We start from the raw sequence: 24,747 nt of genomic DNA, 5'->3' as shown, positions 1-24,747 counted from the left end.
TAGCTGAAGAGGCATCTGCATTCCTATGTATGTATATTGTGTCTTTCATGAAAAACAGGTTCAGACTAGGTTGGGGATGGGAGGGTGAGAGAAGAACCAGGAAAGGAATATTTACTCAATACATATTTCTTGGTTGAAAGGCTCTCTCTGATCCTCCATACCGCAGAAAATTTACCCTCAAGGGTTAACTATATTTCCCCTCTTGTTCAGGCTTTTTGATGACTTTTTAAGGCAGACAAACAATCCAGGAAAATCATGTCCTAAGTCACTTTAACTGCATTTGTGGCAAAACCACATAATTCTCCCAGATCCAGCCCATTCTGAAAGGGCAGGAATCCGGGACTGCTAGATGAAACTGAATCAAAAAGTGGAGTTGACAGGTCTTGGAAGAAATATATTTTAGACACTCAGTAATCTTTTTAAAAGTTGTCCTTTCTGATATTTCCTAGAGAAGGCAGACAGAAAAATGACAGCAAGATTATTAAACGTGGGCTTCACTGTGCTCTTTCTGAGCTTCTGTACGACTCTGGGGGCAGCTCGAATTTCTTGCAGAAATGAAGATGGTGATGCTGTAGATTGGTAGGTAAAGAAAATTCATAGACTGACTTTTGCAAATCAAATGAACTGGTTGACAGGTAGATAAAATAATTGACTGTGGAATACTTGGGGTCCATTTTATCCTCCTCCTCCTCCCATCTCCCCCCCCCTTCAAGGGATTTAGCTACATAGACACTTTTGTACATTGAACAGAAAAGGATGAGGATAGGAGAGAATTAATTCCCCTGGACACAGAATCTCATGGAGGACTAATTCTACAACTTTTGGCCCTGGTCTACACCTCTCATAGGTGGCTGAGATGCCCAGATAGTTGTATTAAGGCTTTTGCTCTTTTCCTCACCAGGATTCTTCCAGTCTCCCATTCAAGGAGTCTGAGGAAGGAAGAAAAAGGTAGTTTTCCTCTCAACATAGAAAATGGACTTTTCTCAAGAAGACTGGGAAAAATCAACATTATGGCCTAAAATTAGTACACTGTTTGAATAACCTTGGTCTATATGAGTGGCCATTGTAGCTGAATGACACATCACTGACATTGGATGATGTTCCAAGGTGAAAGGGTTTAGCATTGCTTATCTCAGATTGCAAAATCATCTTGGGTTCTCAGAAAACTCTGATCACTTGCTGACTCTTTCTAATTGAAAACAAACAGGCTCATGGGTTCAAAGGATAACAGATTGAGAGTTCAAAGGGACCCTAAAAAAAAGAGGCTAGTCCTTTCATTTTTTTACAGATGAAGAACTAAAGTTTAGAAAGATTGTATGACTTGCCCAAGGATAAATGCAGAGTCAGCATTCTAGGTAACATTTGAACCCAGATAATTATTCAAATAATGTATGTAAAAATCCTTGCACACCTTATTTAAATAAGTAGCTATTATTATTCAAAAGTCATTTATTAAGCACCAATAATGTATCAGATACCCCCTTATCTACTAGTTGTACTAAAACAATTATTCTTAATGTGATGTCCATGAATTTTAAATTTTTTTAATAGTTTGATAACTTTAAACTAATTCAATTCATTTCCTATTCATTTCACTCTATGTATTTTGTTCTACACGTTTAAAAGCATGATTCTAAGGAGTTCCTAGGCTTTGCCAGATTACCAGAAGGTTCTAGGAAACAAAGAAATAAAAAGTTTAGAATCTCTGGATTAGAAGACCCCAAAGATCCTTCCTGCTCTGTATTCAGATTTGGCTCAGTCATTATTTTTTACTATCTCATTAATTAATACATAGTTGCACTTCTTTAAAAACTTGCTTTTCTCTTTCCCACTGATTCTGCCGAAGCAAAGATATCAGAAGTTATTTTCTTGGTCTTGGTAGATAAATGTAAGAGGATGAGATCTCCATGAACCGATGGGCAGAAACCTGCTTTCAGGGGCTTTCTCTCTAGGGGAAGTTCTGCTTAGACAGTATTATGTGCCCCCATATATGGAATTTACTAGAATGATGGTATCAGAGCTGGGGAACAAAAATTCATTTCTCCTCTTCTTTTTCCAGGGCCCAGTTGCTCTGACCTCAATACCAGTCGGTCCCAATGCCAGTAAAACATAGGGGTTTACCAGATTCCCAGCTTCCTAAATTACTGGTCACAAAATCATAGATTTAGAGCAGGAAGGTACCTTGGATACCATCCATTCTACATATGCATTTTATATTTGAGGAATCTGGATCACAGGGAGGTCAAATTTGCCTACAGTGATACAGAGGCATAATTTGACCTTTCAAAAAGTGTTCTGACTCCAAATCCGGAGTTCTTTACACTGAACTGTTTACCCTGGTAAGGTTCTATTTTGGGGGTGCGGGGAGGCAGAGGTAGGGGTGAGAATTTCAGAAATATTGTCCAAGATGAAAAACAATCCTTCCCTTTGCATCCACAAGTCTTTTGGAAGTTATATTTGTCCCCAGGTCTCAGGGCTTCCTGGCAGACTTTGAAATAGTTGGAACATCTTTGACAATCTGGGAAACTTTACAGGGTATGAGAAGCAGAGCTTTATCTCTGGTAAGGGTCCTTAGCCTTTATAGATCCCTTTGTAAATCTGGAGATGATTACAGAATACATCTCAGAATAATGTTTTTCAATATACAGAGCAATACATAAAAAGGAAACCAATTCAATTCAATAGTTATCAAAATTTTTTAAATATTCATGGAACCCAGCTCAAACACTCTGGATGTGTTTGAGTTTTCTCAAGTGCTAAGAAACTCAACATACTGGCACAGAAACAATGGAATTAGGCCAGAAGGCTGCTTCTTTCAAGTTCTCCCTATCTCCAGGGAGGAGATAAGTTTATAAAGTAGAGAGACTCAATCTTTCTAATAGTGCTTCATCATTGATTTTTGATGACCAGTCAAAAAGAATACTGCCCACTTCCTGACAGAGGGGTGATAGACTCAATGTGCAGAATATGGTACATTTGGGGACATGGTCAATCTGGGAATGTTTGATGATGTGTATTTGTTAAAATGTTTCAATTATTCTTCTTTCAGATGGGGAAAGGTAGCAGGAAGAAAAATAAAAGCATTTTCACTGAAAACTTATTAAATTTAATTTTTGAAAAGTTGCATACCAAAGTGTTTTTCCTAGAAAATAGACCCAATTGCTAACATTCTTGAGCCCACTCAAGTCATTAGTCCTGACACAGAATTAAGGAGGGAGAATATGATCTAGCATCTTCCTGAAGACCTCTCTTTACTCTGAAACATGCTAAGGAAAAAAAAGCAGGCGACTAAAAGACACAGAGTAGTTGTGTTGGGTTCCTGGATATATCAGACACTAGAATAACTTCAGAATGACTAAGAAGGACGCTGGGAGTGAATCCTACCAGAAGTTAGCAATTGAGGCCTGGGGCAAAAAAGAATATAATTGCCTATATGCAAGAAATTCTAAAAAAAAGAGCAGGGAGAAAGAGAGATTTGGTAATATGGATGTGGAAAAGAGTAAGGCTAGATTAGAGGCAGAGGGTGGGAAAACTACCTCATTTTTGTATCCTTTGATAAGGTGATTATAGAGAAACCCTGAGGGTCCTGCCCTCTTCTTTACTAGAAGAAGAGAAAGCTTTACTAATTTCTATCTCCATTTGTCATTTACAGTCATAACCAGGTCAAATATGATCAAATAAGATAAATGTTTTGAAACCTTAAAGCATTCTATAAATATTATCATATCCTGATGAACTCAGAAAATGAATTACACTAAAATAGAACACCATTGCACACCAAACTGTTGCCCACAATGATACATATGACACTGATCCATAAAAAGTTGAGAATATTTTTAATGAATATCTCTACGACAAACACTAGTGGCATCTAAACTACAAGGAATAAAAAGCTTTCAAAATGTAGAGACCCAGAAAGGGAGATGAAAATCATGTCTAAATAGGATGAGGTGGTTATCAGTCTTGTTGACTTTCCTGTCATTGAAGAGGTACCAAGGAAGTTTTCAGTGAACTTATAGAAGATGAATTTATATTGCTGATATATGAGTCATTTCAGTTGTGTCCAACTCTTTGTGAACCCATTTGGGTTTTCCTTGGCAAAGATACTGGAGTTCCCATTATAATCAGATTGTTTGCTGCCATGGGGAGTATTGGAGGGAAGAATGTGGTAGAAAATGTGGAACTCAAAACTTGCAAAAGGATGAATGTTGAAAACTACTTTTGCATGTAAATTGAAAATAAAATAATGGTTTGCCATTTCCTTCTCCAACTCATTTTACAGTCGAGGAACTGAGGAAAACAGGGTTAGGTGATTTTCCCACACAGCTAGTAAGGGTATGAGGTTGGATTTAAACTCAAGGAGATGTCTCCCTGATTCAAAGCCCAGGGCTTTATTCATTGTGCCACTTCACTACCCTAAGCTTATATCCTTATACTTATATTCAATGACAAAAATCAGATATTTTCAGTGCTATGCAGGTAAATGTTTACCATATGGTTCCCTCCAAACATATTTACCGTTTTAAAATCTGAATTATTAACATTTTCTACATCACATTCTAAAGTCTAAATGGTCAATAAAACAATAAATCAAATCCTGTTTATAGCATTTGCTGATTTCCAAGGTTTAAATGCTCACGCTGAAAATTTAACTATCAGCTCTCATTCATCAGGTTCTAACATACTTCCAGGTATTTTGTTCATCTGTGTAATAGTGATAGAATGCTGTATCTGGAGTAAGAAAGACTCGAATTCCAATCTAGCTTCAGATGTTTTCTAGATAGATGACCCTGGGCAAGTCACAATCTGTCTCAATTTCCTCAGCTACCAAATGGGAATAATAATAGTAACTATATCCTAGGGTTGTGTGAGAGTCAAATGAAAAAATACTTGTAAAGTGTTCGGCATAGGACTTATATATAGTAAGTACTTAAATACTACTTGTCTGACTGACATAAACACAGTTAAGTATGATATATGGTAGTTATAATAATATCTAACACATAAAACTTTTTAAGGTTTAAGTGGATAGAGCACCTGGAGTCAGGAAGATGAGTCTTCCTCAAGTTCAAATCAGGCTTCAAACTCTTACTATTTATGTGACCCAGGGAAAGTCACTAAATCACATTTGCTTTGAAAAGTAAGCTGGAAAAGAGAATGGCAAACCATTCTAGTATCTTTGCCAAGAAAACCCCAAATAGGGGCATGAAGAATCAGACACTGAAAACTTTACATGAAGATGACCCTTAAATAACGCTATAGGTGCTGTTTCCCCCCCTCCGTTTTAAAGAAGAGGAAACTGAGTTGAAGAGAAGTTATTTACCCAAGGTCATACAATTTGAATTTACAATGGTATTTGAACCCAAGTTTTCATGAATTTCAGTCCAATACTCTGTCTATTATATCATCCTTCCCCTTCCACCAATGAAAGATTCAGACAAATTAAGAAAATTTGAGAGTGGTAGAATATTTTCAACTGTGGAAAGGCAGGGATCATAGAAGAGGTGGCATCTTAGTTGAATCTTGAATCTTTTCCTTTTTCAGGTTTGTTTTTTACAAGTTACCCCAGAATAGAAAAGAGAAAAATGAAAGGAGTGGATTAGAGTACATGTACCTGGATCCTACCACTAGAAGTTGGCAGAAGAGTGAACGTCTAGTCAATATGACCCAGAGTGTCTTAGGAAGAACATTACAGCAACTTTATGAAGCATGGGAAATCAAGGTAAACCAAACTTGGATATGATCTAGTAAGATGGTGATGATGAAAAGAAAAGCAAAGCAAGTACCCTCAGGGCTTTGGGATCATTTATTCATTCATTCAGTTTTTTTATGTGCCATTCACTGTGCTAGCTGTTAGGGATGGAAGATAAAATCACATGACTTTAGGAGGCTTATGTTCTATTCTCTGGCAAAGGAGGCTGGATTGGGTGTGTAAGAGCCCTACCTAAGAGTGTGTAAGAGCACAACATGGTAGATGAAGGAGCTAGATGTGAGGTCACAGGACCTTAGATCCAGAGCTGCAAGGGACTTCAGAAACCATCTAGTCCAATCGTCTCCTTTTACAAATGAGAAAAACCACATCTCAGGGAAGTTGTATGATTTGCACAAAGTCACATAGGTAGAAGAAGTTTGGTCTAATAGATAGAAAGTTGCCCTTGGGAAAAAGTAGATTAAGGCTGAAGTTGTTTCTCTGACTTAGACTTGGTGTTCATGGGCAGATCTCTTAACCTCTGTTCCTTTCTAAGAAACTCTAAGTTAACACACTAAAATTATAAATTACAGAAAAGGAGCTGATGGAGCTCGAGGGATCAATCATCTGGAACAGTTTTTAATGACTGAGGTGGGAGTTGAGGAGGTTTTTGTAGGAAAAGAATAATTTCAGCAAGATAGAGGCACATTCTTAGCCCAGGAAGCAGTAGCAGCAAAGGCAGAGAGTAGGGTAAGGAGAGAGAGGGCAGAAAGTAGTTTAGTTTGGCTAGAATGCAGAGTACCTGATGGGAACAGTAGGAGACTAGCCTGGCTTATATGAGTCAAAATCGATTTACTTTAGAGATACAAGCAAGGCAGCTGTGTGTACAGCTCTGCAAACCAGAGAAAAAGACTAAAAGGGACAACTCTTGAGGTCATGCTGATTCAAGTCCTTAAGGACCAGGCTGTAATACTGCATCGCAAGACAAGGTTTTAGTCAGATTCTAGGCATGGGTTGAGACAAGTCTCTAAGTAAGTAGGTTTGCCGGCAAAGCTATTACTACTCACTTTGTATTTGTTATGTGATATATTTTTTCCTAGTAGAAGCAGAAGAGAAAATATTCCTTGGACACAAATATAAAATAACAGAATGGAACCACATCAATAAGATATAAACCATGGGGCTGCTTTTCATTAATGGTAATAACTATGGGCTAACCTTTTCACAAACCCTCTCTGCATCACTTTCTTATATAAATGCTATTTGGCATGATGTATAGAGTGCAGGACTTGGACTCAGGACAATTTGAGTTCGAATCCTCCCTCTGATGCCCCAAACTGGTATGAATCTGAGCAAGTCACTTAATTTCTATTAGCCTCAGTTTCCCTATCTGTAAAATGGAGATAATAATGGTACCTACATCCCAGGGTTGTTTTAAGGATCAAATATGTAAATCAAGGCAGAACAAAAGATAGAAAAGTGGGCCTGGAAGCAGAAAGACTTTAGTTCGAATCCTCAGTAACCTCAGACACTTACTAGTTGCATGAACCAAGCAAGTCTTTGCATTAGTTTCCTCATCTGTAAAATGTGGATAATAATAGCACCTACCTTCCAGGGTTTTTATGAGTTTAAAATGAGATGATAATCGTAGTGTGCTACACATAGTAGACTGTATATAAATATTAATTATTATTATTATTAAAGCATTTTACAAACATTAAAGTACTATAAAAATATTAATTCTTGTTAACTATGCATTTTTAGTATGGACAGGAGGTTAATGGACTGTAAAAGTGAATTGACCAAATGGGTTAGAAAGGGGATTGAAATGGTCATCTCAGATTTGTAACTGCCTTGCTTTTTTGGCGTTAGCACAACAAGGCATGCAGGGCAACAACTTCATTCAAATACCTTGGTTGCAGCAGCTTCTCTTTCATACTCTGATGATCTGCACCAGCACATAAGACCAAAGATTAGAAGGACATTCAGTAACAATGTTTGAGACTAACCTTTGTGATTTTGCTTTTTTGTTTTTAAGGTTTTTTTCAAGGCAATGGGGTTAAGTGGTTTGCTCAAGGCCACACAGCTAGGTAATGATTAAGTGTCTGAGTCCGGATTTGAACTCAGGTCCTCCTGACTCCAGGGCCGGTGTTCTATCCACCTAGCTGCTCCTGTGATTTTGATTTTTGTAGAAGTTTTGGAAGATGGGAGAAAAGAGGACTTTGTTGTGACACTGAAGTCCGGCTGCCACATTCAAGTGTTTTCTGAGCCTCATCTCTCTGTCTTAAATCTGTGTACCATCTATTATGTATGTGTTCTCCAGAGAAGAATTATAGGTTTTTTTGGAAAGACAATTGATCCTGAAAGCATGGCAGTGATAAATATGTCACAAAACCAGTTGAGAGGAATCCCTGTCACTGAGTAGCTATAAGAGATATTTCCTTTTTTTATCTTTTTTCAAATCATGGTCACCCTAGTGGAAACTCAGAGGTCATGGGTTCCTGACATTGACCTAACAAATCCAATTTAACTTCATTCAACAAATCTTTCCTTCTTTCTTTCTTTCTTTCTTTCTTTCTTTCTTTCTTTCTTTCTTTCTTTCTTTCTTTCTTTCTTTCTTTCTTTCTTCTTTCTTTTTTGCAAGGCAAATGGGGTTAAGTGGCTTGCCCAAGGCCACACAGCTAGGTAGTTATTATTATTAAGTGTTTGAAGCCGGATTTGAACCCAGGTACTCCTGACTCCAAGGCCGGCGCTCTATCCACTGTGCCACCTAGCTGCCCCTCTTTTTTTTCTTTCTTTCTTTCTTTCTTTCTTTCTTTCTTTCTTTCTTTCTTTCTTTTGTTTTGCTTTTGATTGTTGTGGGCAATGGGACTAAGTAACTTGCCTAAGGTCACACAGCTGGTAAGTATCAAGTTTCTGAGGCAAAATTTGAACTCAGGTCCTCCTGACTCCACAGCTGGCACTCTATTCACTGCATCACCTAGCTGCCCCCCCTTTTTTGTTTTTTCGACTACCAAGAATTTCTTTTTTTTTTTAGGTTTTATTTTTTTGCAAGGCAAACAGGGTTAAGTGGCTTGCCCAAGGCCACACAGCTAGGTAATTATTAAGGGTCTGAGACCGGATTTGAACCCAGGTACTCCTGACTCCAGGGCCGGTGCTTTATCCACTGTGCTACCTAGCCACCCCCTACCAAGCATTTCTTTAGCACTTTTCTATATGCAAAAAACTGTGCTAGCCACTGGGGGATATGAAAACAAAATGAAATAATTGTTGTCCTCAAGAGGTTTAGATTCAATAGATTTGACACTACCTAGCCAGGAGTTCTTTACTTTAGGGATCCATAAATTTAAAAAAATATATTTTTATATATTTATTTCAGTATAATTGGTTTTCTTCATAATACTATGTATTTTATTTTTAGCATTTAAAAATAGTCTTGAGAAGAGGTTGGTCACTTTTGCCAGGGGGTCCATGACACAAAAAAATGTTAAGACCTCCCTTCTCTAGACACCTTGTGTAGAAACTCTTTGGACATAGGTGGCTGATTCTTAAGACAAGCTGCTGGCCCAGGGTGGCCTACCTCCAAATGTTCCTATTCACCATCTGCTGCTCGGTGACAAGAGCATGGACTCCAACCAGATATAAGGAAGCTAACCACTAGTCAACTGCTATCCAATTATATGTTCTGGAATTAGGAATACGTAGCTCTACCTCAGCAACATACTGCCAATATACAGAAAAATGCTACAAAATACAAGTCTAAAAAAAAAAAAATCTATGTCCACCCAGGATATTGTGCTTTGTTTAATTTGATCAATTCACCTGTCACCAGGACAGCCCTTTAAATCTAGGGTCTTTATTTGTGGAATTCTTCTTTTTAGAGTATTGCCTTTGGATCAACCATAAGAAGAAAAAGCCTTCATTCCAAGTCTCTTGTCTTTCCACAACAAATGCAACATTCCTACCCTGCTGATTTATCCTGGAGAGACATGGAGCCATCATGAACATCTTGGAAGCACCTTAAGGATAGAGAGAGCCTCATTTTTGCTCCCCAGCAACTATCCCATAGTTTCCCAATTCATGTGCCCTTAAGATCATAGAATATTAGATCTAGATAAGTAAATGATGATGATGAGGAGGAGGATCATGATGATGGTGATGGTGATGGTGATCCTAGTGTCTGGAATGTCTTTGATCTCTATGATCATAGAATTATAGCTAGAAGGGATCTTCTAGTCCAACCCTTTCATCTTACAAATAAAGAAACTGAGGCTCCCAAATAGGAAGTAGCTTGCCTAAGTTCATACAGGTAATTTGTCTAAGGTAGAAATTTGAACTCAGTCTTCCTGCCTGAGTTCAACACTGATCTCTAAACAATCTCTGTGTAATTCTACCTCCACTTTTAAAAATATTTGTCAAATTTAATTGTATTAGAGATAACTGGGTGGGGGGGGGATAACAACTAAGCTTGTGAATCAATCAGTCAATAAACATTTGTTTATATGCCAGATGCTGGGGCTACAAAGACAAAAATGAAACCAATCCAGTCTTCAAAGAGCTTACATTCTATCAAGAAGACTCTCAAGATTCTATTAAAGTGTGCTTATCAAGATGAATATTACTTAAAACAGGGATTTTTGTCCTGCGATCTCTGACTTTTTTTTTTTTCAGTTTTTCCAAGGCAATGGGGTTAAGTGGCTTGCCCAAGGCCACACAGCTAGGGAATTATTAAGTGTCTGGGGTCATATTTGAACACAGGTCCTCCTGACTCAAGGGCCGGTGCTCTATCCACTATGCCACCTAGCCACCCCAGATCTCTGACCTTTTAAAAATATTTTGATAACTGCATTTCCATAAAATTGACTTCCTTTATAATTCTTTTTTATTTATGTATTTAAAAATATGATTCTGAGAAGAGGTCCGTGGGCTTCATCAAAGGAGTGTCAAAGGGATTCATGACACAGAAGAAGAAAAGATTCTCTGCCCTAATAAAAGAGAGAAGCTGGATTTTGTAAAGAAATTAAACTGTTCTATAGAATGGGAAGACAACTGCATCCTTCCTGCCTCCCTACTTCTTAAGATGAAAGCAGGACTTTTAGTCATTGTTTCTTTAACTCATTAGGTGGGGAGAAGCTCATAAGAAAGATTTATGGAAATCATCTTTGTTAGTCATATCTAAAAGCACATCACTGTGCCTACCTGAAACAACACTATTTACAACAGAATAAAAAATATAAGATAAAAATCCCCTGAAACATAGCAAGGAACAGTCCTCAGAATCACGGCCTCACAAACTTGGCCTTAGAGACTCCCTTGGATGTTTTGAGAATGCAGTGGTATTTATTTAATGGCAAGATTCATGCGAGGAAATGAAATGTTATGCATACAATTTCACTGTTTTTCCAGGCAGGAAAATATCAAGCTAAAAAATGTAATAAGCCAGTGAAAAATGAACTGAAGAGAGGGTTTAGGAGAAATGCTCCCATCTCAAAGGAAAATGCTCTATGCAGTGATGTTCCATTCAGCATTTATATTGACAGCCATCACCCTAAGGAAAAGTCTTCATTACCATTCCCTGGATGCTTGCAAGGACTTCCTACCAAGATGCAAAAGTATCCTTTCTTCTTAATTTTATCAGTTGAAATTTTATTTACTTTAAGGCTCAATTCAAATGCAACCTATTCCTTGAAGACAGTAACCATCCTTCCTGAAATAACCCCATTGAGTAAGGTGATCTCATGGGTCATCCATGGGAATCCGTCTGAGCAGGACCATCCCATGGAGCATATATGGATATAGGATTTAGGATGGCCACATCAAGCTGTATTCCAATTAATCCTTCCTAGAATGACTCCACTATACTACAAAGCCTTTTGTATTACTTCTTTTTTTTTTCTTTTTTTTCTTTTTTAGTTTTTGCAAGGCAATGGAGTTAAGTGGCTTGCCCAAGGCCTCACAGCTAGGTCATTAAGTGTCTGAGGCTGGATTTGAACTCAGGTCCTCCTGACTCTAGGGCAGGTGCTCTATCCACTGCACCACCTAGCTGCCCCTTGTATTACTTCTCTATTAACATTTATCACATATATTAGTTACCTAGTTATTCTACTAATCTTATCCTGCTATTAAACTGCAATCTATAGGAGTGCCCGGATGATTCCACCCCTCATCTACCAGACCCTAACATAGTACTCCATACCCCTCAACTTCCTGTAGGAAACGTCCTCCTAAATCAGGATTTGAGGCTTAGTGAAAATCCACTGTAAAGGCAGCTAGATAGCGTGATACATACAGTGCTGGTTTTGAAGTCAGGAAGAACTGAGTTCAAATCTTGCTTGAGATGCTTTCTAGCTTCATGACTCCAGGCAAGCTACTTAACTTCTGTCTGCCTCAGTTTCCTCATTTATAAAGTAAGGCTTGATGGTTTTTTATGCCCCTTCTAATTCTATAAGTGTGATCCTTTCTTTTTCTCCCACTTATTGTAGGGTCTTTTTTCCCTTCTCATACATAAATTTATTCATTTATGTGTAGCAAATCTCACATCTTGCAAAAGAATGCAAGATTCCTGAGGGCAAGAAGTTCTTTTTGTATCTTCATCATTTGGTAGAATCTCTGGGACATAGTAGGTGCATAATAAATGCTTATGAAATTTGGGTTGGGATTGGGTTGGATTAGACTGGATTGGATTGGACTGGACCACAGACATTTTGATTGATGTTTGGGGAACTAAATTGGTTGAAAGGAAGACCTAATGAGGATTCCCTCAGTCAATATAGAGGGAGAAAGGACCAGTGGTACTCTCTAAGGTAACATAAGAGAAAGGACAAAGGCCAGTATGGTAGCATATTATAGCCCTGACCGAGAAGTTGTAGAAAAGTAATGATACACTGATGATTAACTTCGGAGTCTTCTTCATAGAATACCTATATTATCAGTGGGAAAAGCCCAGGCACCATCTGGCTATTTCTTCCTGTTCCATTTCCTGAAAAAATATTTAGCCCCAATTTTATTATATGTTTTGGTTGCTCCATGATAAATCTGAGTCTAAAACATTAAAATAAAAAAATAATAACAGTAGCAGAAACAAAAGGAGAGAAAAGTGAGAGGAAGAATGCCTCCCTTATTTATCCTGGAATAAAGCAATCCAATGGTTTCATGGCAGCCACAATGATCAAAATAAGAACTAGCACTTATAAAGTTTTACATATGTGATTTTACTTTATTCTCACAATAACCCGGAGCTATTATTAATGCCATTTTTTACAGATGGGGAAACTGAGGTTGACAAACGTTCATTGACTTACCCATGGTCATACAACTAATAAGTGACTAAGGCCAATTCTAAATACTTTGATAATGACCTAATTCTGTTCATTGTATTCTCTCTCTCTCTATCTTTACATTGGCAGCCCCACCCCATGCCTAGCATGCTCTTCCTCCTCATTTCTGCCTATTAAAATTCTTGACTTCCTTCAATAATGGCAACCAATGATTACCACAAAGATGAAAACAATAATAATAATAATAATAGCAGATTTCTGGATCTTTGCTGAGTTCAAACTTAGCTTCAGATACTTACTGGCCGTGTGACCACCAGCAAAATCCTTAACTGCTATCTGCCTCAGTTTCCTCAACTGTTAAATGGGGAATCATAATATTGCCTAACTCTCAGGATTGTTCTGAGAGTCAAAAGAGATAAGGCTTGTAAATCATTTAATACAGGTGTCTGACACTTAGTAGGCTCTTTGTAAATGTTTATTAAATGTTTGATTATTCATAGATTAAGGGCAAGGACTATTTTTGCATTTTCTTTCTCTCCCTGGCAAGTAGCATAGCAACCGATCTATAGTAAACACTTAATGAATGCTTACTGACCAATTGATTCCAAGTCCAGCATGACCCCCCATTGCCCTCAATGATAGTAAAGTCATACAAGGGCAGAAGCAGGACAAGACTGTAAAAAGGTCTTATAAGCTGCCCTTAGAGGCAAAGATGAAATCTCTAGAGTATTGAGGGAAACTCCACATGCTACACCATGAAGATAGCTAATCTTTCTATTGTGCCATGGAAGATTAACATATTTTTAAAAATAATATGTGTTTCTGCAGAACTATAGCACTGCCTACGTGATATATAATGACAATGTCCCTCACTCTGTGGATTACAGCTGGAAGCATGGACATACAAAAGGTATGATAAGAGCCCCAAATCTATGTCTTCTCGTAGAGATGAAACTCACCCCCAAACTTATTTGTTTGAACTTTGAGATTCATAGAACATCTTTCCCCTGAGAACTTGAAGACCTGTGTCAATAATTTCAAAATCAGCAACCATCTGTGGGGATAAAGCTACAACTGTCCTGTTGGGGAGGAGAAGCAAGAAGGGGAGTGAGGCAAGTGTTCCAATGGAAAGACCCCCTCCCCCCCAAGTGCAATGACACATGTGCTAAGGTGATGATGCCTGGGCAAAGAAGCACATTCCGTCATGGGGGAGGTTCATATTGGGAGGTAGCCAACTTCATTATGCAATATTAATTTGGGCATCTGGCCAAACATTTTCCATTTCAACACAAGCCATAAGAGATATTTAGAACTATATAGAGCATCAAAGGTCATGCCATCCCAACCCTTCATTCGACAAATGAGGAAACTGAGACCCAGCAAAAAATCACAGGTAGCACATGGCAGAACCATCTCCAAAGCTAGCGTTCTTTCCACTGCTCCATGTGGTTTTCCATATTCAGTCTATTTCTTCCCAGAGTCTGCAGAATCAGAGATTTTGAGAGTGGGATGGGACTTTAGCAGTCAACTATTCCAAAAGAAATCCTTGCTATAACATACCCAATAAGAAGCCAACTAGCCTCAACTTGAACACTTCTCAAAGAGGAAGAACCCATCCCTCTCCTGAAGCTATCCTTTTAACCTTTAGACAATTCTAATTATTAGGAAAATTTTCCTAACATTGAGCTTAAATTTTCTTTTTTTGTAACATCCACCCATAACTCTTCATTCTTCCTTCTGAGACCAAGCAAGGAAAGTCTTATCTCTTCTGCATTTGGTAGAGTTCCCCATATTTGAAGATAGCTATAGTGGCCCCCAAGTCTTCTCTAGGCTAAACATCCCCACCTATCCTCATATGACATAGACTCAAAACCCTTCCCCAGTCAGGTTGCTTTCTTGATCCACTTTTTTCCTCTTGCAAATGTGCATCTCCTGAAATTGAGTTACTGATATCCAAGTAGGGAGGCTTCCATTATTCTATTAAAGGGAATATGAATGCATTATTATTGTTTGCACATTTAGTTGTGAGAGTAATAATTCAAATCATATAAAAGAAACCACTGCCATGCACTTATTAACACAGAAGGGTTTTTACACACTTCTGTGGAAAGCTTTATGTCTCATAAGATTATGGAAAGCAATCCATATTCTTCTTTCTTGGACTTTTCTTATTTTCTTGCTAGAGATTTTATGTACAGATAATTCACTTGAATGGAGCACTTAGTGCTGCTCCCTATTTGCCATTTGTGCCTCCTTTTGTGTCAAAGAACGATTGGGCAACTCCCCCTGCCATACATATGAGTTTAATTGTCTAAGTCCAATCACAAAAACACAAATTGCTTGGAACCTTTTTTCTCTACATAATTTTCCTTTGAAAAAACATTTCTCTTTGACTCTTTCTCAGACTTTTGGAAACAGTTGGGCAGGGAAGACACTTGTTTAAGCTTCCTTTCCTTCTTTAACAAGGTCAAATTCCAAGTTAACAAACTGCTTTCTGCCAAAACAAACCTACCCTGTGGTTTCAACATAGGACTCCTTTTAACTCTTCTTAGGGAGGCTGGCTGCCTTCCTTCTTTTGGGTGGCTAGATATCAAAATTACAGAGAGAGAGAGAGAGTGGGAGAGAGGTGGGGAGGGAGAGGGAGAGAGAGACTTGGGTTTTCTAATTTATCTCTATTAACCTTATCTTTGACAGGTTTCTTGCTTTGGGATAAATCACAAGGATTCTGGCTGATTCACACAATTCCCCAGTTTCCTCCTTTTCCTGAAGATGGCTATAGCTATCCATCTACTGGGGGGAAAAATGGACAAATTGGTATCTGCATAACTTACAACTACAGTCAATTTGCAGAAATAGGTAATATGGGATATGGTGGGTTCTGATGTGATAAGGTATTTCTCTATGATAAGTTTCCACCCAGCTGGTTCAAGTGTGTTGTTCTCTGGGGAAAATTAACTCTGGAGCTCTAAGAAAAGAAAAAAGAAAATATGATCTGCCTAGAAACCTCAGTCTTAAGCTCTTTAATGAGTTAACGCAACTGGGAAATGTTACCTTCCTTTAACAAGGGGATAAGTCTCTCTTTCCCTCCCTCTCTGTCTCTCTGTCTCTGTCTCTCTTCTTTCTGTCTCTGCCTCTCTGTTTATATCTTGTCTGTCTCTATGTCTCTGTCTCTCTCTTTTCCCTCCAGTAGGATGATGTTTGTCCTTCATTCTCGAAGAAGACCATGACATCAGGGGAGGTGTTGCCATGACAAGCATATGAATTGGATTTGAGTGGGGGGGGGGGTGCTAAGTCACCAGCCTCATTTTCTCCTCCAGAGTCATCTGAGTCCAGTAGTCAGATATGAGTCAGGATGACTGGAGATGGCCCTGGATGTGAGACAATCAGAGTTAAGTCCTGGACTTGCCCAGGGTCACATAGCTAGTAAGTGGCAAGTGTCTGAGACTGGATTCAATCTCCTGTCTTCCTGATTCCAAGGCCAGTGCTCTTTCCACTGCATCATCTAATAAAGCAATGTAATGTGTTTGCATGGGAGATGCAGCAGGTATCTCTCAATAGTCTGTTGGATTCTGAGGCACTGAGCTGTTCCATCCTCTTAGCTTTGTAACCATGGACAGATCATTTGACCTCTTTGGCCTCTGTTTTCCCATCTGTAAAAAAGAGGAATTCTAAGAATCCTTCTATTTTATGAGCCCAGAACATCAGGACTTTACTCCCTTGGAGTTACTTTGGAATTTTGAAATTTCTGTGGTTGATGCTACAGTGATTCCTGCTTAGTTCCTACAGTAAAATAGTACAATAATGTTGAAAATTTGCTATTCCTTTTGTCTCTTCCTGTTAATTTAACATACAGAAGGTGAGTAGAGACTTTCCTGAGTGGTTAGATGTGTAAACAAGATGAGAATGTCTCTCTTAACAATAATGACAACAACTAAATCCATTGTAATGGTTACAAAATATTTTTAATCTATTATCTCTTCTGAGGTCAGTATTGTGACCATTTACGACAAGGAAGCTCTCAAGAGTTATCCATGGTCCTGGAGCCAGAAGTGTCTAAGGCAGGATTCAACCCAGGTCTTTCTGACTTCAAATCCAAAATTCTAACTTCCATCTACAAGTGTTGTTGCCATGTATTTGGAGAAAACTTGGATTTAAATTTCAGCTTTGCCTTTTGGACAAGTACATTAACTGTTGTGGACCTCAGTTTCTATAACTGTAAAAGGAGAGGGTAAGAATAGATGATCTCTAAATTCCTTCCTGCCAGCAAGGTGGCACAATGTATAGAGTGCTCAGGCTAGAGTTCGGGAGTTCTATGACCCTAGACAAGTCACTTAACCCTATTTGTCTCAATTTCCTCATCATTTAAGTGAGCTGGAGAGGAAATGAAAAATGACTCCAGTATCTTTGCCAAGAAAACCCCAAAGGGGCCACAAAGAGTTGAAAAAGAAGGAATAACAACAACTGACTAAAGTTGTCTCCTAGACCTAAATCTTATATTCTTAAATTTCTGTCACTGACAATGATTTCCAATCAATCTCTCTTCTGTGTAGTTTAGGCTCAATTAGTCTCACCAAAACTAATCAATTCCTTAATTGGATTAGATAAGGAATTCCATCTGATAGCTAATGAGAACTGGATGGTAGAGAAAAGAACTGAAAGCCAAATAAGTTGACCTTTTAAAATTCATGACAAAATCTGTTTCCTTCAATACAATTTTTGTATATTACCTTCATCAGATATCCAGTTATTAAACTATGTTCCAAATGTCTATAACTGCTCCATACTTAACCATCTTTCACCCAGAGCTCAATTATCTGCCCAAAATGTGTACTGGCTTCTCACTTCCCAGCATATCTCACCTCTTGATGTGATTTTTGTTTGTTACCCACTCCAGATAGCCAGCTATTAAGCTGCATTCCAAATGTCTATAGCTGCTCCATACCTGCCATCTTTCACTCAGAGCTCATCTATCTGCCCAAAATGTGTACTGGCTCCCCACTTCCCAGGATTCCTCGCCAGCGTCTTTCCAGACTTCAGTCTACCCAAGGCCAAAACTTCCTCCATTTTGCAAAATCACCTTATTTTGTTGTTGGTAAGAAAAATGATCATGGATAATTTTTAAATACTAGCTTTAGTGGATTTGACTTTTTGGGTTGGGTCAAAGGACATTTTCTTCTAAGTTGATTAAAGTGAGGAAGTCTGTGTGTAGGGGGAAAAGAGGGAAGAAGAAATACTAAGGGGAAACCAAGGAATTGGAAGATCTGAACTGAATCTCCTCACTGGAAAATTTTTAAACAAGGAAAAAGATTTCATTTTCATCTTGAATTATTCTGAATCACTTGGATTATATTATGACATCGATTCTTGTCTCAAACTCTCTATGCTGGCATAATTCAATTAGCATTTATGAAGTTTCTGCTTGAGCAAAGTGTCTTACTAAGCAATGGAGATGTAAAGACAATGAAACAGTTCATGCCTTCAAGGAATTTCTAGTCTATTGGAGAGTTTCAACATGTGTACAGACAAAAATAGAAACAAGAGAAATACAAAATAATTTCAGTGAGGAGATAGAACACAAGCAATTGGAGAAATGAAGAAAGACCTTGTGTCTAGCCCAAGAGATGTTAACTGATAAGACTGACCATCAAGAGATGGCACCCAAGTTGAGAATTGAAGGGAACTCATGATTTTAAAAGACAGAGATGAGAAAGGAATAAGAAAACTTTTTTTTATTTTATCAGAATATTTGTTCTTTCCTCCAGCAAGCCATCACTTGCCTAATGACTACTCTCAAAGAGGCAGTTAAGGTACCAAAGTGGAAATGTAGCTAGAACTGAAGAAAGGAAGACATGAGTTCAAATCTAACCTCAGACTCTTACTGTGTGACCCTAGGCAAGTCACTTAATCTCTGCCTGCCTCAGTTTCCACATCTATAATGTAAGGATAATAACAGCACCAAATTCTATGGGTTGCTATGAGGATAAAATGAGATATTTGTAAGTCACTTGGCAAACCTTGGAGGGTTGAATAAAAGCTAGCTTTAATTACTTCCAAAAATCTTGCTGGAGCAGGGTCTATGCCTTCCTCTCCATTTTTTTTTATGACACATGTTTTCAACACATTATGTGAACTGCACCCCAGAGAGAGGAATGTTGGGAAATGTATCCCTTTCTTCATTTTCTGACTATGAAGTTATTCTTTAGGCTATTATCGCATAAATCAGAATTATCAATTCCATTTTTCTTTCTTCTTCTAACTCATAGAGATCTTTGTGGCTTGGATGGCACAACAGTTGCAGACCAATTTGCTTGTAGAAACTTGGCAACCTAAACTTCCATCAGATTGCTCTCTTTCATACCATGTCTATAACATCAAAAGAATTAGAATTCCAGGACAGTCTACTTTTAACTCCCACTATGATCATTCCAAATGGTGTGTTTCCCAAAGATACTACAAGAAACACTGGACATGCATTGGAGACCTGAACCGCAGTCCATTCCAGACTCGGAGAGGAGGAGGATTCATTTGTACTCAAAATAAGTACATCTATCTTGCATTTAGAGGCTTGATCCTTCACTACCAGAATTGCAATCTGTCTTAATCAGAGGTAACTGTTAGAACATTCCTATAGGAATTCCTACTCTCCTTAGAATTTATTCATGCTTTACAATCTGAATCTAGGAGGATCCCTCTTTATTATAAAACCAGCAACTAAAATATTATTTTCTCAATACCTCCAACATATCACTTTCCAAGAAAATAGATCATTTTGCTATTATATATTATATATCATTATAATTATAACAATATATATGTAATCTAAAGCATAAGGAAAAATTAGCTCACCACGAGAAGAAGTCAACTCTCAGTGATTCAACTGATTATCCAATGTTCTAATCAACCAGCTCCTTTGACTGCTTTTTGGAATAACTCACTTGTCATTAATGCCTCCCCCAGAGGATGGACAAATAAATAGGAAGGTAATGACCCAATGACCATGGTCTAGAAAAACATATCTACTCCATTGCTAACCCAATTGTCAAAAGGTAATATTCTTCCTGGACAATCCTGAATTTATCCACAGGTCTCCATGTTCTTGTCTCATTAGTACCTACTTGCACAATCTAATGGGTCCTGAAGCAAATTCTATTTGCACAATGCAGAACTTGTGATCTTGTGATCTTGCGATCCGGGCTAACAAAACACTCTTAGATTTGGCCTTTCTCATCTTTAACTTTGACTGCTTATCACCAACTAATAGGAAAATTTTGTGGAAAGAGTAATGGAGTTGAGAGGTGACTAGGTAGTATAGTAGGTAGAGTACTGAGCATGGAGATGGGAAGACCTGAGTTGTACTTTAGTCACAGACACATTGACTGGGCAAGTTACTTAATCTCTGCTTCTGTTTCATCATCTGTAAAATGGGAATGCTAACACCCATACGCCTTCTATGTTATTGTGAGGATAAAGCATGATTCTATTACAGAATACTTTTCAAAACTTAAAGGGCTTTAAATAAAAGTTATGCTTCACTTGGGATTTGCAAACTACTTATCTTTTCATTTGTAAAATGATGGGGTTGTGTTAGACAATGGTTCTAACTTTCTAATTGTATGTACTTGCTGTAAAGTCCTAAATTTTTACTTCTGCCCCCCTGCCCTCATCTTCCCATATTGGCTAAATTAGGCTGAAAGACATGTTCAAGGACCAGTGGAAATGTCTTCAGTGTGGCTCCTAAGTTATTGAGGGTATTTCTTCCCTAACAAATTAGAATTCATGAATATTTTAAAATAGTTGTTTTCATCTTCTTTACTACACCCAATAATTAAGGAAGGACTTATCAGCAAGACCTACTATGAGCATAAATAAGTGAACAAATGGAAAAAAATTTGAAATGTTAAAAGTACTAAGCAACACTAAGGTCATACCATAAATAGGAACTTTTGCACTTGGAGGAAATTCAGTAGTTTAGATCTAAGGTATGACCATTTCCATGTATGAGTGGGCCATACTGGAGATTGAGGTCATGAGAGTTGAGAGAATGGAAATGAGAAATCACAGTGCTTAGAGGATAGGTAGGAGTATAGAAAATGACTACAAATTTAAAATATTGGAAAGCAAATATGGTGGCCTAGAATTCCAGGAATTATAACAAAAGGATCTAGACAGGATGAAGTGATCTTATGATTCAACAACTTCTTTTCCTTCCCTTCTTCCCTTTCCTCTTCACTCTCCTCTCTCTTTCCTCCCTCCTCTATCTCCCTTTTTCTCTTCCCTTAATCCCTCAGTCCTTTCCATTTATTTCCCCTTCACTTCTACATTTTCCTTTTCTAAGTTAAACATAATTTTCCTCCTCTCTACCCACCACCCTTTCAATGGAATCACATACTGTCTCAGACTGTAGTTGATTATGTAGCAATGACAATGATTGGGGATTCTCTTTCCCAGTGGTCAATAAAGATAAAAGACATACCTTTCTGAATGGGAGAGTTTAAATTAAGTCCTGCTTTGAGGCTTAATGAATTCTATAGGTCCTACATACCCCTGGGATTTTAGAATGTTTAATCAGATAGACGCTCTCCTTATTACTGGGCCCATGTGTGAAGTCCATCCAGCTTGGTGGAACTTGATAGATCTTATACTCTTCCAGCAAAGGTTGTGAGTACTCAGGGTCACCTTCACATGGCAATGGTCCATTCCATTAGATGCTTTATCACAATGGGTGATTAGGAATAGGTCCTTTTTTTGCCAACTTCAATTTCTTTCCTCTTAATGGATGAAATTTTGAATTGCTGACTCTTTTCAAAATTATAAAAAATAATCATCTGCCTACACAATACTTGATCATTTATCCACTTTCATTCAGCAAATATTTAATGCATGTCTACTCTGTTAAAGGCCCTGCTCCTACTTACAATTCAGACAAAAAAACAACCAAAGACAAGGCAACCTTCAACAATTGCTTCATAAGGACATTCATTTAAGACTAGGATCATCCACAGTGGCAGATCCAAGATTAGAATCTTTCTGTCTCAAGCCTTAGTCCAGTTACTAGCCTAAACTAGCAGTATAATATTGGGCAGGTCGAGTTACTACTCAGTGTCTCACTTGCCCAATTCTCAACAAATATGTATTAGACAAGAGGATCTAAAATCTATAAGGTCTATCTATAACCTTTGAGAATATTAACTTTCACTCATGGGATTGAGTATCCCCTTTCTAGTAATTCATATATTGTATGTATCTCTTTGCTACCCATCTTTTCCCAAGAATTAGAGGGGGACATTGGAAGACCACTTTAAGCTCAGGCTACAAAAGAATCCACTTTCCAAGCAACAATGAGGCAATGCAAGTGTTACTATGCCACATTTAACAAATGAGAGTATATGTATGGAGTAAGGTGTGAGGGAGTGCTGAAGGTCTTATACCTATTAATTCGTCTCCCCGCCTCCCATACCAATTCCAAGTGTCCAAGTCAAGTGACATTCTCTGTCTCCAGAAAGCAGCCCCACCAGTAACATGAAGATGATAAGATGCTGGTAGAGTGGGGTTGGGTAGAGGCTAGGGGTACCATTAGGGTGACTGAAGGAGTCCAGCAGCTCACTTTGTAGGTATTTCATAGAGAAGGGAAAACAGCAGCCTTTCATGTCACCATTTTGGGCATAACCCCAGTTATCCCGAGCTAATTAATGTTGCTCTAACCAATAGGAAAGCTATTTCTAAAGCTAATAATAATCAAAAATTTTTATTAATTTTTGTTATTTTACTAAGTTGTCTGGTCACCTTGATTGAAGAGTATCCAGAGAATTGAAACATTACTAGTCAGTTCACCTTTTATAAACAGAAAAAACTGAAGAATTTATGAGACGAATGCGCTGCCATTTTCTGTATGACCTTGGGAAAATCACTTTTACATCTTTGCTTTTTAGCTTTTCTAGCTATGCAATTAGGTGTTAATACTGGTTTTGAAACCTTTTGAATTATAGTGAAGAAAAATGAGATAAAACTGTTAATGCATTTTGAGCTCTTTTTTTTTTAATGGTCAAATAACAGTAGGTAACAGCAGGGAAAAACAACCAGCAAATTCATAAATCAGGGTTTAATTTAAGCTTCTGTTGTGAAAATTAACACTTCTTTAGCTAAAGAATTCATCTATTAATTATGGTACAGTAAAATAAAGTATTGGCTGAGCCTGTTGTGAGTTGTATTAATTTTAAACATTTTGGTGAAAATTCAAATATATTTTCACTTATTCTTGGTCACTAATTTGTTGTTACTGTTATATGGTAATTTTAAATCATATCCAACTTTTCATAACCCCATTTATGGGGGGGGGTTGGTAAGGATACTGGAATAGTTTGTCATTTTCTTCTCTAGTTCTTTTTACAAATGAGAAAACTGAGGTAAACAACATGCCGGGGTCTTACACTCAATTAGTGTCTGGTTCAGATTTGAACTCACGAAGATGTCTCCAAATTTCAAGTCCAGTGCTCTATCCACTGTGCCACCTAGCTGGCCACTAAATAGATTTAATCAAACTAGACTACATGATTTGATCCCAAATAGCATTATTTAGATTTCTCAGTCATCTGATTCAACAGATTTGATTCTAAATGACTTTGCATTATTTCCAAAAGTTAAATCCATCCTCAAGTCAAACCATCAAGGTTATCTGAAAAGATGTGCCACACACTCTGAAGGCAATTCCAAAAAGAGAATTGGAAAATTATCTTGACACACAGTATAGAGCGTCATTAGTATAAGCTTAAAACTTACTTAGATGACTACTTTGAAGAGAATAGCATATGTTTGCACATTTGCATGTGAAAATTCTAGGATATATCTTTTTTAAAAAAAATCAATCATATTACTTTATCGTTTAGCTTTCAATGTTTGTATGGTTTTGAGGAAGAATAAATATTTCAATGTCCTTTATTTTCAAAAATAATGTTACTAATCATTATTTGTTTACATCCATCAATCAACAAACATTTATTAAGTCAGGTTCTGCAGTCAAAAAGACAAAAAATGCAACTGTTCCTGCCATCAAATACCATGTCTATAAGGGAGGAGGCAACATGTATATGTTATCAGTTTATAAAAAATAAATACAAAGTAATTGGAATGGGGAATACATTTGCAGGTGAGGGTTATAGAACAAGAAAATCCTCATGCTTCAGAACAGCTTTGAAGGAGACAAGGGATTCATTGAGGAGATGAGGTAAGACAGCATTCTAGACATGGAGAACAAATTATAGATGTGCATACTATACATGCTCTCCTCTAGTTTGAAGCTATGGCAATGATCAATGACTACCAACATTCTTTTGGGAAGTCAATGGGGGCATGACTGACTTCCTTGTGGAACCTTTTATAAGTAAGTGAACAATCTGTTATTGGCCTGAACCCCATCTAATAAATAGATAACTTTGCTCAAGAGAGAAGGAGATTGGCACTTTAAAAGAACCTGAAAGTAAAGGACTTTTGGAAAAAAATTTGCCCTTATATAAATCTGCATGCCAATCAAAGATGATTCACATAAATGAAGACTGTAATTCTTAGCATTAATCTAAAAGATATGGATGAATAAGCATCAGATTATTAGCATCATGACTTTTTTTTAAAAGGTTTTTGCAAGGCAAATGGGGTTAAGTGGCTTGCCCAAGGCCACACAGCTAAGTAATTATTAAGGGTCTGAGGTCGGATTTGAACTCAGGTACTCCTGACTCCAGGACCAGTGCTCTATCCACTGCACCACCTAGCTGCCCCTCATCATGACTC

The 24,747-nt window shown here is 37.7% G+C and overlaps 2 protein-coding genes across 2 annotated transcripts in view; one reads left to right on the top strand and one right to left on the bottom strand.

Moving 5' to 3' along the window:
- Positions 1 to 24,747, bottom strand: part of LOC141512683 (uricase-like) — a 120,699-nt gene that overhangs the window by 45,345 nt on the left and 50,607 nt on the right. The gene's annotated exons all lie outside the window — the stretch shown is intronic.
- On the top strand, positions 254 to 23,153 carry DNASE2B (deoxyribonuclease 2 beta). The gene is made up of 6 exons (XM_074221799.1): positions 254 to 579; positions 5,545 to 5,722; positions 13,795 to 13,876; positions 15,661 to 15,822; positions 17,861 to 18,058; positions 19,230 to 23,153. The coding sequence occupies exons 1-6, from the start codon at positions 467 to 469 to the stop codon at positions 19,565 to 19,567; spliced, it is 1,071 nt and encodes a 356-aa protein (XP_074077900.1). The 5' UTR covers positions 254 to 466; the 3' UTR covers positions 19,568 to 23,153.

This window comes from Macrotis lagotis, chromosome 2, assembly GCF_037893015.1.
Source record: "Macrotis lagotis isolate mMagLag1 chromosome 2, bilby.v1.9.chrom.fasta, whole genome shotgun sequence".
Lineage (NCBI taxonomy): Eukaryota > Metazoa > Chordata > Mammalia > Peramelemorphia > Peramelidae > Macrotis > Macrotis lagotis.
This window is presented reverse-complemented; position numbering and strand designations above follow the sequence as displayed.

Coding starts and splice junctions, on each gene's coding strand:
- DNASE2B (XM_074221799.1), top strand. CDS start 467: ATGACAGCAAGATTATTAAACGTGGGCTTCACTGTGCTCTTTCTGAGC. Junction 15,823..17,860: donor CAGTCAATTTGCAGAAATAG/GTAATATGGGAT, acceptor TACCCACTCCAG/ATAGCCAGCTATTAAGCTGC. Junction 18,059..19,229: donor ATCACCTTATTTTGTTGTTG/GTAAGAAAAATG, acceptor TCTAACTCATAG/AGATCTTTGTGGCTTGGATG.